We start from the raw sequence: 17,588 nt of genomic DNA, 5'->3' as shown, positions 1-17,588 counted from the left end.
GAGATGACGTCCCTGTATCCAACATCGTAGATTCATTTCTAATGGCGTTCTTCCCGCTGCTTGAGTAGAGCATTATCTCATGTAGCAGACATGCTCCGACTGTACGCCTTCTCCCTAAAGAGAGCTGAGCTCACTTATTTTTCTCATTCTGCTCACTCCTGACACTTTGTATTAGGTTTGTTTTGTTGTTTTTCTTTAAAGAGTTGAGTTGGAATAATTTAGGGCACTTTTAAAAGTTTATATGCACTTTAAAGGCAGATGTGTGATGGCAATTTTCTGAAAATATTAAGAATATTTAATCTGCCTCACCTAAACAGTATTATAGTGATGTGTATAGAATTGAATAAAGGGCAGCGCGGTGGCTCAGTGGGTAGCACTGTCGCCTCACAGCAAGAAGGTCCTGGGTTCGATCCCCAGGTGGGGCGGTCCGGGTCCTTTCTGTGCAGAATTTGCGTGTTCTCCCCGTGTCCATGTGGGTTTCCTCCGGGTGCTCCGGTTTCCTCCTACAGTCCAAAAACATGCCACCAGGCTAATTGGAAACACTGAATTGTCCTATAGATACCTAGCCGCTAGATGCACAAAACCAGTGCATTGTAGTGCCGGTCCCAAGCCCGGATAAAATAGGGAGGGTTGTGTCAGGAGGGGCATCCGGCGTAAAAACTGTGCCAAATCGATGCGGATCATGATCCGCCGAGAGCCGACCCCGCAACCGAACGGGACAAAGGCCGAGGAAGAAGAAGAAGTATAGAATTCAATAAAAATATATAACACGACGTCTCGGAGAACAGGGGGAAATTATTTAAGCATTTAAGGGCTTATTTTTTTTATCATTAAATAAACTATACAAATACATAGTTTCATTGGGAAATATTCAACCCCCTACATCAGGGGTGTCAAACTCATTTTCACCGAGGGCCACACCTGCATTATGGTGGCCTCCAAAGGGCAGATTGTAACGTATCCTGCTGTGATTGCAGTCTACCTTTTAATTCTAGGACAATTTGTTGTTTTTCTTGGAGGCTAAATTCTGTGTTTGGTGTCAAAATGCCAAATTTATACTGTATGTTTATAATGTATATCTACATTTATATTGTACTCCTGTACCACAGACACAGCCTCATAACACAAGAGACGTACCGGTTTCTCTTCTTGAAGCACAAACTTGTATTCGCTTTCCCATCTTTCATTAAATTTCCTCCTTCTGCTTCAATTTTCTCCTCTTGTACAGTTTGTAAATATTTCTCAACATCACTTGTTGGAAAACCGCCTCAGTTATTGTTTGTTTGTTTATTTGGATTTTAACATCATGTTTTACACTTTGGTTACATTCATGACAGGACAGGTAGTTGCTCATTACACAAGATTCATCAGTTCACAAGGTTATATCGAACACAGTCCTGGACAATTTAGTATCTCCAATTCACCTCACTTGCATGTCTTTGGACTGTGGGAGGAAACCGGAGTACCCGGAGTAAACCCACGTGGACACGGGGAGAACATGCAAACTCCACACAGAAAGGACCCGGGCCGCCCCCACCTGGGGCCGCCTCAGTTAAACGCTGATGTGGAAACACTGCCACCTAGTGGTGGGATGCGGTCACTTTGCGAATCACAAAATCGGCATGCATTGTGAGAGATGCAGTTTTCTCTGGGATTTAAATCTGAAGACTGGGAAGGTCACTCCAGGATATTCCGCCCTTACCCACCGACACCTGCTGGTTGGCAAGCAGGCACCAACCTGTCAATTCTGTGGTACACCCCAAACAATCAAACATATTTTATTAGAATGGTCCTACAGTTTCAGTCATCAGAGACCATTTTTACAGGGTTGAGAATATAAAAGAACTGTTCGAGAAGATTTCTCCATCTAAAATTTTTAACTTTTTAGATAGTCTAAATTTTAAACAAATGATCTGAGCATATTTTTTACAATTATTTTTGACTATGTATTTTCACGTTTTACTAAATTCTAATAGTAAGATCTAATAAATGTCTATGCACTTTTTGGACAACGTATGTTGTTTTAAGAGTGCTTTATAAATAAAATTTACTTACTTACTATGCCATAAAATAGCCAATGTGTTGCTAATATGGCAATAAACCCAAACAAACAAACAAACCAGGATATTCCAGGACTGATTCCTTAACCAAGCTTTGGTTGACTTGGTAGTGATCTTGAGATTGTTGTCTTTCTGTCAACAAGCTTCATTTTTACCACAACAGGCAGAACATTTCTCCTCAGAATGCCTCAGTATTTCTGTGAAACCATGATGACAATAACACGGTCAAGATTGCCAGTTCCTCCAGCAGAAAAACATCCCCACATCATGTCCTCATGCTTGATCCGATGTCCAAACAGTTCCAGTCTTGATTCATCACTCCTTAGAACTGTGTCCCAGAGCTCTGCAGGCCTTTCCAAATTCCTTCTGGCATATTCCACTCGAACCTTCCTGTGCTTCTTGGTCATAGTGGAGCCTAGCCATGAAATCCATGGTTGTTTACTGATTTTCTTCTGGTTGCCATAGACACTTTCGTCCCATCCTTCATCAGGTCATTTTGTAAGTCTTGTGCAGTAACACTAGGATTTTTCTTTCTTGTCCTGTTGAGATTGATGAGACTTGTGGACTAAATGTTGAACAGGCAGGTTTCTTGTTGCGCCACCAGTTCCAGATGATTCTTCCAATGGTGTATTTAGGGATGGAAATGTTCTTGCCCATTTTGATGCAGTTAATAGATCTCCTCTCTTAGCATGTGTGGCTGCAACACACCTTGAACACTTGAATCTCTGGCCTATGTTTATACACTGATCAGCCATAATATTAAAACCACCTCCTTGTTTCTACACTCGCTGTCCATTTTATCAGCTCCACTTACCATATAGAAGCATTTTTAGCTCTACAATTACTGGCTGTAGTTCATCTGTTTCTCTGCATACTTTGTTAGCCCCCTTTCACGCTGTTCAGGTATTATTTGGGTGGGGGGTCATTCTCAGCACTGCAGTGACACTGACATGGTGGTGGCGTGTTAGTGTGTGTTGTGCTGGTATGAGTGGACAAGACACAGCAGCGCTGGTGGAGTTTTTTAAAACCTTACTGTCACTGCTGGACTGAGAATAGTCCACAGCGCCCCGTGGGCAGCGTCCTGTGTCCACTTATGAAGGTCTAGAAGATGTCAAAATCACTAATTCCTTGATGGTGTTTATGATTGATTAAATGATGCTGTTGCCTTCTCATTGCCCTTTTTTTGTTTGTTTGTTTTTTGTTTGTTTGTCGTATCCAATTACCCGATTGCGTTACGCTTCCTCTCTACTGATGCTGATCTCCACTCCTGATTAAGGAGAGCGAGACTGACACACGCCCCCTCCGACACGTGTGCAGTAGCCGACTGCACCTTTTCCCTGCACGAGACGAGTTCATATGCGGATCAGCTTTGTGTACGGAGAGCCACACCCTGATCAACACATTATTCCTCTTTTCTTACTCTGTGCATGCATCATCAATCAGCCAGCAGAGGTCGTAATTGCATCAGTTATGAGGTCTCGGCTCCCACCCTATATGAGCAACAGCTAATCGTTGTTTGTGTAGCCACCCAGCCTGTCAAATGGCAGTGCTGAGTTTCGAACCGACAAGTTCGAAATGTCAGCTCTGGTGTGCTAGCATGTTTTACCGCTGCGCCACCTGAGCGGCCTTCTCTGCCCGTGACCTGTTTGTACAGAAGCTCAGTGGTTAAATCTCAAGGCATACATGCTGCTACAAGTAAATATAAACTTTTGAGCTCAAATAATACACACATATATACAGTACATACAATAATACAACCCCGGTTCCAAAAAAGTTGGGACACTGTGTAAAATAAATGTAAATAAACACTGAATGCAATGATTTGCAAATCTCATAGACCCATGTTTTATTCACAATAGACCATAGAACACATATCAGATGTTAAAAGTGAGACATTTTACCATTTAATGAAAATTAATAACTCATGTAAAACTTGATGGCAGCAATGCATCTCAAAAAAAGTTGGGACAGGGGCAACAAAAGGCTGGAAAAGTGGTACTAATAAAAAACAGCTAGAGTAGCAAAAGTCACTCAGAGCAAAGATGGCCAGAGGTTCACCAATCTGCAAAAAGCTGCATCTAAAAACTGTGGAACAGCCACTCAGGTGGCGCAGCGGTAACATACGCTAGTACACCAGAGCTGGGATTTCAAATACATCGTATCGAGTCTCAGCTCTGCCTCTGTGGCTGTTGTTCACAGGGTGGGTAGGTCGGACCAGGGTTCCTCATAACTAGTGCAATTACGACCTCTGCTGGCTAATTGATGTCGCCTGCACAGAGTTGGGAAATAATGCTGATCAGGGTGTGGCTCTCCGTGCACAAGGCTGATCCTCATATGAACTCGCCTTGTGCAGGTGAAAACAGTACTGCAGTGATGCAGTCAGTACTGCACGTGTCGGAGGGGGCGTGTGTCAGTTGTGAAGCTCTTCAGGGTTGTATCGGTAGAGGTGAAGCGTAACGCAATCAGGGTAATTGGATACGACTAGATTAGGGTTTCAGTTTCAGGAAAATTGTCCTCAGCATACATTTTCGAAGACTTTGTATATACCACCATCTACAGTACATAATATCATCAAAAGATTCAGAGAATCTGGGCCACCTCTGAGTACTGCTAAAATGTTATATAATTTAATATCAATATTTCTAAATAAATAAATACAAATGATTATTTAGAAAATGTTGTCAATTCCTCTCACGTCCATGGTCCATTAAATAGACCATTAAATGTTCTATATGCTAATGTGTGGCTTGTTTAAGTGTCTTTATAACCCTGTAGCGTCCTTCCTGCTAGGTCTGTTTTGCTAATCCTGCTATAATATTCACTAAAACGTTACTTATATAATAACACTATTTTTTAATGCTGTGTCTGTGTTCTCAGAGCCCAGGTGTGTTAGCAGCAGTGGACTCCACAATCCACAAATCTGTCTCCGAGCGCTTTAAGATCTCCGGCTTTCCCACTGTAAAGTACTTTGAGAAGGGGGAGGAGAAGTACACGCTACCACAGCTCCGGACCAAAGACAAGATCATCGAGTGGCTACAGAAGTGAGTTTCTTTATTCTCTACAGGACATTTTGCTTTTACTGATCAGAAGCATTGCCATCTGAGTGGGTTTTTGGTACTTAAGTTCAAAGTGCACTCTCTTAGATGGCATTAGGCCTCATTAGAATGAATAGAATGTCTTTATTTGTCATACATTGACAAGGCATAACATTATGACCACTGACAGGTGAAGTGAATAACACTGATTATCTCTTCATCACGGCACCTGTTAGTGGGTGGGATATATTATGCAGCATGTGAACATTTTATCCTCAAAGTTGATGTGTTAGAAGCAGGAAAAATGGGCAAGCATAAGGATTTGAGCGAGTTTGACAAGGGCCAAATTGTGATGGCTAGACGACTGGGTCAGAGCATCTCCAAAACTGCAGCTCTTGTGGGGTGTTCCCGGTCTGCAGTGGATAGGGTCATGGGTGGCCAAGGCTCATTGATGCACATGGGGAGTGAAGGCTGGCCAGTGTGGTCCGATCCAACAGACGAGCTACTGTAGCTCAGATTGCTGAAGAAGTTAATGCTGGTTCTGATAGAAAGGCGTCAGAATACACAGAGAATCACAGTTTGTTGTGTATGGGGCTGCATAGTCGCAGACCAGTCGGGGTGCCCATGCTGACCCCTGTCCACCACCAAAAGCGCCAAAAATGGGCATGTGAGCATCGGAGCGATGGAAGAAGGTGACCAGGTCTGATGAATCACGTTTTCTTTTACATCACGTGGATGGCCGGGTGTGTGTGCGTCACTTACCTGGGGAACCCATGGCACCAGGATGCACTATGGGAAGAAGGCAAGCCGACGTAGGCAGTGTAATGCTTTGGGCAATGTTCTGCTGGTAAACCTTGGGTCCTGCCATCCATGTGGATGTTACTTTGACACGTACCACCTACCTAAGCACTGATGCAGACCATGTACACCCTTTCATGGAAACGGTATTCCCTGATGGCTGTGGCCTCTTTCAGCAGTGTAATGCGCCCTGCCACAAAGCAGAAATGGTTCAGGAATGGTTTGAGGAGCACAACAACGAGTTTGAGGTGTTGACTTGGCCTCCAAATTCCCCAGATCTCAATCCAATCGAGCATCTGTGGGATGTGCTGGACAAACAGTTCTGATCTATTGAGGCTCCACCTAACAACTTACAGGAGTTAAAGGATCTGCTGCTAACATCGTAGTGACAGATACCACAGCACACCTTCAGGGGTCTAGTGGAGTGCTGCTGAAAACTCTGTACCTGAATATTTGTGTATATTAATAGTTTTTGGTATGATCTGTAGAGATGAATTTCGGGAACTGTAGCTATTCATATTCAGGTTTGTTTAAAAAGGATAATGCAGGCAGATTGAATAAAATTCCCCAAGCTTCTTGTTAGAAGACTCCACAGTAAAAGTTTCTTAAAATACTGCTTGCTTGTTTGGAAAAATCTTAAAATATTTGGCTTAATTTATCATAAATCCTGAAATCTTGTGAGTGAATTCTCCTGAGAGCAGAATGAATCACCAGCTGAATAATTTGATAGGCATTGTCGAGCTGAAGGGAAAACTTGGAAACCAGAACTGACGGCAACTGTTGGACTATTTCTGTATTTTTTAGTAATACAATACAAAATCCAGATTTAGAAAGAATAATAATACCTGAAATCAATAGTGGAAAAATAATTAGACATATTAATATGCAAATTACTTGGGTGGCACAGAGGTGTATCATGTTAGTCCTCTACTGCTGGGTTCCTGGGTTCAAATCTCCATTGGTGTTCAGAAGAGTCTTCCGCTAACTCCACCTCCTTGTTTCTACAGTACACTCACTGTCCATTTTATCAGCTCCACTTTCCATATAGAAGCACCTTGTAGTTCTACAATTACTGACTGTAGTCCATCTGTTTCTCTACATACTTTTTTAACCTGCTTTCACCCTGTTCTTCAATGGTCAGGATCCCCACAGGTCCACCATAGAGCAGGTATTATTTAGGTGGTGGATCATTCTCAGCGCTGCAGTGACACTGACATGGTGGTGTGTTAGTTTGTGTTGTGCTGGTATGAGTGGATCAGACACAGCAGCACTCTATTAGACACTCCTACCTAGTTGGTCCACCTTGTACACGTAAAGTCCGAGATGATCGCTCATCTATTTCTTAGGTCTTCTAGACCTTCATCAGTGGTCACAAATCGCTGCCCACGGGGCGCTGTTGGCTGGATGTTTATGGATGGTGGACTATTCTCAGTCCAGCAGGGACAGTGAGGTGTTTAAAAACTCCATCAGCGCTGCTGTGTCTGATCCACTCATACCAGCACAACACACACTAACACACCACCACCATGTCAGTGTCACTGCAGTGCTGAGAATGATCACCACCTAAATAATACCTACTCTGTAGTGGTACTGGGAGAGTCCTGACCATTGAAGAACAGGGTGAAAGGGGGCTAACAAAGCATGTAGAGAAACAGTCATTGTAGAACTACAAAGTGCTTCTATATGGTAAGTGGAGCTGATAAAATGGACAGTGAGTGTAGAAACAAGGAGGTGGTTTTAATGTTATGGCTGATCAGTGTATGAATGGGTGTTCACCTGTCAGAGACGTTTGTAGACATACCAGGGGTCCCATGGAAACAGACGTCATACTATTATGGAGCCACCACCCGCTGTACAGCCCACTGTTGTTCCAGTTTTTGGCACTTTGGTGTATATTGTTATATACTAAAAATCTGTCTCGACACCTAGTGAGTACAGCATTTTATGTCATCTTATGAACACTCCCTAGAAAAAGGCTATCTCAGTTCTTAGATGCCTCAAAATGCTGCCTACTGAGATGCCTTATTCCGACCAATATTCCCCAAATGACAAGGAAGCTCAGTGTGCTTCCTTAGCTGTGAAGGCAATCCCAGCATTCAGTGCAGCACAACTTTTCTAAAAAAAAAAAATATAATATGGTAGATGAAAGCTGAGCAGTGGGATGGATGGATGGATGGATGGATGGATGGATAGATAGATACTTTATTAATCCTGAAAGAAAAGTAAGGCCTTACATACATTATTTTATTATTAAATAATATTATTACTAATACTATTAATAATTATTAACTACGTATTGTTAAACTTTATTTTTAAATGTAAGTAACTCTCGTACAAGTGTAATTTATTTGCAATTTTAATTTGTCAGTGATAATTTACACAGAGGGTACCCAGAGGGAAATGTTAGCTGGCATTCTAGCAGGTTTTGTCACCGCAGCTCATTGCTTGTATGGCCTGAGGCTAACTCTGTTAGCTTAGTAAGCTAAAACTGCGGTGGTGGACGGGGACAGTCGATTACGCAATCGCTGTCTAACTAAAGTGTCTCAATACTGATGTTTAAAGTTTGCTGTTAGTTAGAATCCTCACTACTTAGGCAACTCACTAAGTTTTGAGACAGACCCACAATGTTCATTAACTCCGACCTGTCCTAGATCAGTCTGTTTAGTCATAGTCCCTCAGTGCATGAAAGAAAAGCAACCTGCCAGTCACATGACCCTCTGCAGTAGCAGATTGCACTTGCACTGTGTGGTGTGTTCAATAGGGCTTGAATTTAATCAGTCACTACCTTGACTTTTCTGACCCCTGAACAGAAAGCATTGCTTTTGTTCTAGTCCCGAGAGGCCTGTGGTACTAACTGTAGCTGCTCTGTGTGAGGCCCAGCCAAGCACTGGGTTTCAGGTTCAAACCATTAGCCTTTTATTAGACTCTATTTACTAAATCACTCACAGAAATGGTAACTAACATTCGGTTGTAAAATTAGGTACAGTCCTGGTCTCTGTGGATCTCTAAACTGGAGAAGAAAGTGAGGCTGACCAATTTAACCAATGACTACAAGTGCACATTCGAAGCAACTGGTGCCTATGTTACCCTTTTTTTTTTTTTACGACGCAGAACGGGCTCCGTTCCTGTTCGCAAACTTAGTTTTGAACCGGTTCAGCATGTTTTCACACAAAAAGAGGTTCCAAACAGCTAACTTTGTTCACAGCTGGCACCAAAGAATACTAGCTTTTCAGCGTGAACCATGATGTCATCTGTGGGTGTGTCAAATTGGAGAGGTTTGGGTGCTTTCACATGAGAAGCTGCAAACCACTTTTGTGGAGCTTGTTCTGCACTTCTTTCTATTAAAGTTCACCTGATTAAATGTAATCCAGTTTGCTGCTAATATTTACAAAGCGCCTTCAATGAGACAAACTGTTTGATATGACGTGGTAAAAGCAACCCAGACAGTGAAAAATAAAGCGTAATGTGGCTTGATGTACTAAAACAACGACCGAGGAATTTCAACAGCCCAGAGCATCTATAACCAGTAATAACTGAGAGAAATTTAGTGTTCCTTTGTCGACTTTTAGTACATTAAGCCACGTTAAGCTTTTATATGTTAGGCTTTTTCAACTCTCCAGACTTACATAACACAAGTTTAAAAGTAGAACCACCACACAGTAAAGTCAATCCAGCTAAACATAGATATATGTGGATGCTTTTAGAGTGGATTTGATGGTTATTTCACACAAATGGATGTTCGTGCCGTGGAACACTTTAGTGATGTTTTACCACACCGCTCAAGTCAAGCACTGAGCAAAGCGGCTATTTGCGCCGAGGGTCGCGGTGAGAGCGAAGCACAAAATGCCTTTCACATTAATGCACAAAAGGAAGCAACAATGGCGACAAATATGTGGAACAGAGTCACCGTCAACGTCTTATCACCAATAGTTGAACGATGCTTTTTGCATAAAAACAAACATCTGTAACAACAACACACATGTTATTACTCTTTACTTCCTTTGCACAACGCCCACTGTCGATGACGCATGGTTGGCTCCCAAAAACTGTTGGAAATGCAGGCCAGTTCTCTAAAAAGCACCAAGGTTCAAAGAAACCTGAACAGAACCGGTTCAAGAATCAGAGTGCTATGTGTGTTTGGAGTATTGCTTTAACTAAGACATTAAATGAAGAGGCTTTATTTGCTCACTGGTTGGTAAGTTTAAGTTAAACCTGTTGGCTTCAGCTAAAGCGCTTCAGAAATCTTTTCTTGTTCCTACCGAACAGTATTAGGAAAGCAATCATCAAACCATCCATCTAACCATCCATCACTCTCCTAATCTAGTCATATCCAATTACCCATTGGTTCTCCTTTACTGCTGCAGACTTTTATCCTGACTGAGGCAATCAAATCAACTTTGTGATGCTTGGAGTTAACTCATAAGACATGCCACTGCTCACACATCAAAAAATAACATTTCAAGATCTGGCGTTGGACAGGTTCTGGATACCTTTGGAGATTTTATTTATTTATTAGGATTTTAACGTCATCTTTCACACACTTTGGTTACTTCATGACAGGGCAGGTAGTTACTCATTACACAAGATTCATCAGTTCAAGCCTTTAATGTCAAACACAAACACAGTCATGGACAATTTTGTATCTCCAATTCACCTCACTTGCATGGATTTGGACTCCCGGAGGAAACCCACGCAGACACGGGGAGAAAATGCAAACTCCACACAGAAAGGACTCGGACCGCTCCACCTGGGAATCAAACCCAGGACCTTTCTGCTGTGAGGCGACAGTGCTACCCACCAAGCCACCGTGCCGCCCTCTTTGGAGATTAAGTACCCAGTAGTTTCATTACAGTCGGTGCCAGCCTTCTTTAAGGTGTATTTGTGTGAACTGGGACTTTTCGAGCCTTATCGAGTGACTGAGGGCTGTGGACCAGGCCCTCTGTGTCCACCCCTCATCCATCCCTGCCAGAATAAGGCTGTTATGTTCATCGTCTCAGGCTCCTGTTGATCGTAAGTCGCTATAACCTGCAGAGTCTTTTAAAGACCACTTGTCACCAGAGTGATACAGAGTCTAGGTTTTTAATACATTTTAAAGTAAGGTGTTTTGCACTCTGTGCCGTGACTGAAAAAAGGTTAGTAAATGCTGATCTAGATGGCATATGCTGCTCCGAAATGTGTATGTACCCCTCACCATTAATGGTGCTCTTATAGATGTGCAGCTTACCCATGAGATTGGCACTAACACACCTTAATTCTATGATAAACTAGCTTTTGTACTTTGGCCTGGAAAACACAACGTCTATTATTTCCAAAAGCTATTTAAAAGGTGGATTTGTCATAGCACCCTGTGTCAGTCCATCTTATGCCTCGAAACTCGGCTCTCGATCGCTATGTGTGAACTGTTCAACGACTCGATCCGAGCGGCTCACCGAGCGCTCACCAATCGCTCACAGAGTTGAGAAAAAAATATCTAGCATGTTAAATATCTGGACCTCTTGGCGACTCAAAATCTTGTAGTGTGAAAGGTTTTGCAATCAGGTTGTGATTTTTGTGAATGCAAGTACACTCGGGGGAGGAGTTGTAAATATGTGGAAACGGGGCATAATATCGTTTCTATCAGAATACACCAGCATACACACAAGCTTTACAGTATTTGTGACTTAGCGTCAACGCCAAACCATAATACCAACGTTGCATTGCAAAAACTATTTATTTGACTTCCAACTCTCTCTGTAGAACAGAACAAACAATCCCTGCTGGCCGCATAGCCGAATCCACTCCTTCACCCAGATTCATTTATTTTTCTTACTTGCTTTCACGCTGCACATCAGCGGACAAACAACTTTGTGTGTTTTAGTGACAAAACGTAGTTTGGGAGACCAGAGATTCCTCATGGTGATAGATCATGTAGTGTGTGACCCTCCATCACCACTGATCAAAGACTCCAGCTTAAAAGACTCCAGATTACAGGAGATCAAGTTGTGTAGTGTGAACTCTACAGTGATCTGAACACCTTGAAAGTCGTGTAGTGTGAACCTGGCATTAGGTGAGCATAAGCCCAGAGAAGTTGGCTGCATTTTTGGGTGGTGTTAATACACTATATTGCCAAACGTATTCACTCACCCATCCAAATCATTGAATTCAGGTGTTCCAATCACATTCATGGCCACAGGTGTATAAAACCAAGCACCTAGGCATGCAGACTGCTTCTACAAATATTTGTGAAAGAATGGGTCGCTCTCAGGAGAATGAATGGTCAGAAATTCCCATAAACACACTCCTAAACCTTGTGGAAAGCCTTTCCAAAAGAGTTGAAGCTGTTATAGCTGAAAAGGGGCCCACATCATATTAAACCCTATGGATTAAGAATGGGATGTCACTCAAGTTCATATGTGTGTGAAGGCAGACAAGCGAATACTTTTGGCAATATAGTGTATTTAGCCTCCAGTTTGCTTAGTATTGTCTTAACTTGCATTTGTAGATGACTGAACTGTCTGTATTCATTACAGAAACATGTTGTTTTTTTATTACATTTCGTTTTTAATTTTTTCCCCTTTTTCTCCCCCTTTAGCGCATCCAACTGTTCAATTTGCATCGTGCTTCCCTGCCCTGACCGAGGAGATCGAAGCTAACCCATATCCCCTCCGAAACATGGGCAGCAGTCGGATGCATTTTTTCCACCCACACATTGATGAGTTTGGCACCATCTAGCGTTGCATGCGGAGAGACACACCCTCCTCATCTCTGTGCAGGCGCCTCTAATCAGCCGGCAGAGGTCATAATCGCATTCTGACAGAGGGAGAAAGGTTCTTTGTCCCACCCCCCAACTGAGCAACTGGCCAATCGTTGCTCATACAGCCACTCAGCCTCGAACTGGTGAGGCAGAGCTGGATTCGATACAATGTACTCAGAATCCAGCTCTGGTTGCAGCGTGTCTTTTTACCGCTGCGCCACCTGAGCGGCCAAACATGTTGGTTTTAATGCAGTGCTGTCTGATGTGTCAAAGGTCACATGCATTTAATATATATATTTTTTATATTTACAATAATCCTTTGTGCTGTGTTTACTTACCATACCTAATAATGTAAAAGAAGGTTTGCAAATCCGTGCTTTGTTTTTTTTATTTGCATTTTACCTACTGTGCCAAGTTTTTCGGAATCAAGCTTGTATGTGGAAGTATTCCAGTAATGATCACACTGTCCACATTATGTATAGCTTAACGGCAGCTCATTTATACAGCCACATTGTAATTAGTTTGGACTGAGGCCAATATAATATTGTGATTAGCTTTGTCTCTGTCTTTCTCCCAGCCCACAGGCTCCCCCTCCTCCGGAGCAGTCATGGGAGGAGAAGCCATCCAGTGTGAGTCACCTCGGGGCTGAGGACTTTAGAGAAGCCCTCAAGAAGAAGAAGCATGCCCTTGTCATGTTCTACGCCCCCTGTAAGCTCTTTGCTTTTTTCAAGTGTCTACACAATGCTGCATAGAGGATTCTATAGATGTGGATGCACAGTCTTTTTCATCTGTACTAATGTGTTGACTTGACTGTGTATGTTATAATTGTAACAGAGGGGTTATAACCTCCAAAGAAACACTGGCTAAGGCGGTAAAGCATTAGATACTTGTATTCTGATCAGAGAACACACAGAGAGGATCTTCATTAGTTGCTTTTTAATATAGACTGCCTTGTCTGCCATGAAAAAACATTATGGTATAGTTACCGAATTGCTATAATTACCAAATGGTATGGTATAATTACCAAAAAAGACCAAAAATTATGCTAATAAAGACTAATTATACGTAATTATACCAAAAAAGACTAATTATGCTAGTGTATGCATTTACCCAGCACTAAATATATGTGAATGATTATAACATTACCAGCAAACTTAATTTTTTTCCCTTTTTCCAATTGTTCAATTTGCATCGTGCTTCCTCTTTGTCTATGCCGAACCCTGCCCTGACAAAGGAGATCGTAGCTAATCCATATCCCCTCCGACACATGAGCAGCAGCCAGATGCATCTTTGCCACCCACACGTTGATGAGTTTGGCGCCACCCAGCGTTGCATGCGGAGAGACACACCATAAGGGCACTCTCCCTCATCTCTTGTGCAGGCGCCTCTAATCAGCCGGCAGAGGTCGTAATCGCATTCTGACAGAGAGAGACCCACATCCGGTTCTTTGTCCCACCCCCCATATGAGCAACCGGCCAATCGTTGCTCATACAGCCACTCAGCTGCCGACCGGTGAAGCAAAGCTGGATTCGATACCACGTACTCAGAATCCAGCCCTGGTTGCAGCGCGTCTTTTTACCGCTGCGCCACCTGAGCTGCCACCAGCAAACTTTTACTACCAAACAGAATAAACAAACAATGCTATACGCTCTCTATACACATATTAGGTCAAGCGTAACTAGCACTCTATTAGTGCCAATCATCCCCATGATATATGACATGGTTCAATATGATCCTTTACTTATTTGCGGGTCAGTTACACTGCAAATTATCAATAAAAAATCCATATTTATGCCGAACACAGGAAAACCCCCATACAGTAAGTTTAGTCTCTCCTCACTCACTGAAGATGGTGTAGCCAAGTGACATCACATTCGTGGGCTTTTGGCCAGAACCAATAGGCTTTCATAAACTAATATACACACACACATACAGTGCATCACAAAAGTGAGTACACCCCTCACATTTCTGCAAATATTTTATTATATCTTTTCATGGGACAACACTATAGACATGAAACTTGGATATAACTTAGAGTAGTCAGTGTACAGCTTGTATAGCAGTGTAGATTTACTGTCTTCTGAAAATAACTCAACACACAGCCATTAATGTCTAAATAGCTGGCAACATAAGTGAGTACACCCCACAGTGAACATGTCCAAATTGTGCCCAAAGTGTCAATATTTTGTGTGACCACCATTATTATACAGCACTGCCTTAACCCTCCTGGGCATGGAATTCACCAGAGCTGCACAGGTTGCTACTGGAATCCTCTTCCACTCCTCCATGATGACATCACGGAGCTGGTGGATGTTAGACACCTTGAACTCCTCCACCTTCCACTTGAGGATGCGCCACAGGTGCTCAATTGGGTTTAGTCCATCACCTTTACCTTCAGCTTCCTCAGCAAGGCAGTTGTCATCTTGGAGGTTGTGTTTGGGGTCGTTATCCTGTTGGAAAACTGCCATGAGTCCCAGTTTTCGAAGGGAGGGGATCATGCTCTGTTTCAGAATGTCACAGTACATGTTGGAATTCATGTTTCCCTCAATGAACTGCAGCTCCCCAGTGCCGGCAGCACTCATGCAGCCCAAGACCATGATGCTACCACCACCATGCTTGACTGTAGGCAAGATACAGTTGTCTTGGTACTTCTCACCAGGGCGCCGCCACACATGCTGGACACCATCTGAGCCAAACAAGTTTATCTTGGTCTCGTCAGACCACAGGGCATTCCAGTAATCCATGTTCTTGGACTGCTTGTCTTCAGCAAACTGTTTGCGGGCTTTCTTGTGCGTCAGCTTCCTTCTGGGATGACGACCATGCAGACCGAGTTGATGCAGTGTGCGGCGTATGGTCTGAGCACTGACAGGCTGACCTCCCACGTCTTCAACCTCTGCAGCAATGCTGGCAGCACTCGTGTCTATTTTTTAAAGCCAACCTCTGGATATGACGCCGAACACGTGGACTCAACTTCTTTGGTCGACCCTGGCGAAGCCTGTTCCGAGTGGAACCTGTCCTGGAAAACCGCTGTATGACCTTGGCCACCATGCTGTAGCTCAGTTTCAGGGTGTTAGCAATCTTCTTATAGCCCAGGCCATCTTTGTGGAGAGCAACAATTCTATTTCTCACATCCTCAGAGAGTTCTTTGCCATGAGGTGCCATGTTGAATATCCAGTGGCCAGTATGAGAGAATTGTACCCAAAACACCAAATTTAACAGCCCTGCTCCCCATTTACACCTGGGACCTTGACACATGACACCAGGGAGGGACAACGACACATTTGGGCACAATTTGGACATGTTCACTGTGGGGTGTACTCACTTATGTTGCCAGCTATTTAGACATTAATGGCTGTGTGTTGAGTTATTTTCAGAAGACAGTGAATCTACACTGCTATACAAGCTGTACACTGACTACTCTAAGTTATATCCAAGTTTCATGTCTATAGTGTTATATATATATATACAGTACAGGCCAAAAGTTTGGACACACCTTCTCATTCCTGTGGTTTCTCTTAATTTTTTTAAATTTTCTACATTGTAGATTAATACTAAAGACATCCAAACTATGAAGGAACACATATGGAATTATGTAGTAAACAAAAAAGTGTTAAACAAACCAGAATATGTTTTATATTTTAGATTCTTCAAAGTAGCCATCTTTTGCTTTAATGACAGATTTGCACACTCTTTGAAATTTTCTCAACCAGCTTTATTAGGTTTCCACCTGGAATGGTTTTCAATGAATGTTTGTGCCTTGTCTAGAGTGAATTTTTGGAATTTGTTGCTTTTTTAATGTGTTCGAGACCATCAGTTGGGTTGTGCAGAGGTAGAGTTGGTAAAATATAAAACATATTCTGGTTTGTTTAACACTTTTTGGTTCACTACATAATTCTTCATAGTTTGGATGTCTTCAGTATTAATCTACAATGTAGAAAATAAAAATAATCAAGAAAAAACATTGAAGAGAAGGTGTGTCCAAACTTTTGGCCTGTACTGTATATATACAGTGTATCACAAAAGTGAGTACACCCCTCACATTTCTGCAGATATTTAAGTATATCTTTTCATGGGACAACACTGACAAAATGACACTTTGACACAATGAAAAGTAGTCTGTGTGCAGCTAATATAACAGTGTAAATTTATTCTTCCCTTAAAATAACTCAATATACAGCCATTAATGTCTAAACCACCGGCAACAAAAGTGAGTACACCCCTTAGTGAAAGTTCCTGAAGTGTCAATATTTTGTGTGGCCACCATTATTTCCCAGAACTGCCTTAACTCTCCTGGGCATGGAGTTTACCAGAGCTTCACAGGTTGCCACTGGAATGCTTTTCCACTCCTCCATGACGACATCACGGAGCTGGCAGATATTCGAGACTTTGCGCTCCTCCACCTTCCGCTTGAGGATGCCCCAAAGATGTTCTATTGGGTTTAGGTCTGGAGACATGCTTGGCCAGTCCATCACCTTTACCCTCAGCCTCTTCAATAAAGCAGTGGTCGTGTTAGAGGTGTGTTTGGGGTCATTATCATGCTGGAACACTGCCCTGCGACCCAGTTTCCGGAGGGAGGGGATCATGCTCTGCTTCAGTATTTCACAGTACATATTGGAGTTCATGTGTCCCTCAATGAAATGTAACTCCCCAACACCTGCTGCACTCATGCAGCCCCAGACCATCGCATTCCCACCACCATGCTTGACTGTAGGCATGACACACTTATCTTTGTACTCCTCACCTGATTGCTGCCACACATGCTTGAGACCATCTGAACCAAACAAATGAATCTCGGTCTCATCAGACCATAGGACATGGTTCCAGTAATCCATGTCCTTTGTTGACATGTCTTCAGCAAACTGTTTGCGGGCTTTCTTGTGTAGAGACTTCAGAAGAGGCTTCCTTCTGGGGTGACAGCCATGCAGACCAATTTGATGTAGTGTGCGGAGTATGGTCTGAGCA

At 42.7% G+C, this 17,588-nt stretch overlaps 1 protein-coding gene and 1 long non-coding RNA gene across 2 annotated transcripts in view; one reads left to right on the top strand and one right to left on the bottom strand.

Annotated features, from left to right (window-relative positions):
• The window catches only part of LOC134324345 (uncharacterized), an 85,955-nt gene that overhangs the window by 31,844 nt on the left and 36,523 nt on the right, over nucleotides 1-17,588 (bottom strand). The gene's annotated exons all lie outside the window — the stretch shown is intronic.
• Nucleotides 1-17,588, top strand: part of pdia5 (protein disulfide isomerase family A, member 5) — a 167,332-nt gene that overhangs the window by 123,743 nt on the left and 26,001 nt on the right. The window contains exons 13-14 of the mRNA XM_063006157.1: nucleotides 4,938-5,101; nucleotides 13,204-13,334. Coding sequence (XP_062862227.1) covers nucleotides 4,938-5,101; nucleotides 13,204-13,334 — 295 coding nt within the window. The remainder of the gene's footprint in view (nucleotides 1-4,937; nucleotides 5,102-13,203; nucleotides 13,335-17,588) is intronic.

This window comes from Trichomycterus rosablanca, chromosome 12, assembly GCF_030014385.1.
Source record: "Trichomycterus rosablanca isolate fTriRos1 chromosome 12, fTriRos1.hap1, whole genome shotgun sequence".
Classification (NCBI taxonomy): domain Eukaryota; kingdom Metazoa; phylum Chordata; class Actinopteri; order Siluriformes; family Trichomycteridae; genus Trichomycterus; species Trichomycterus rosablanca.
Note: the sequence above shows the minus strand (reverse complement) of the source record. Positions and strands in the feature narration are given on the sequence as shown.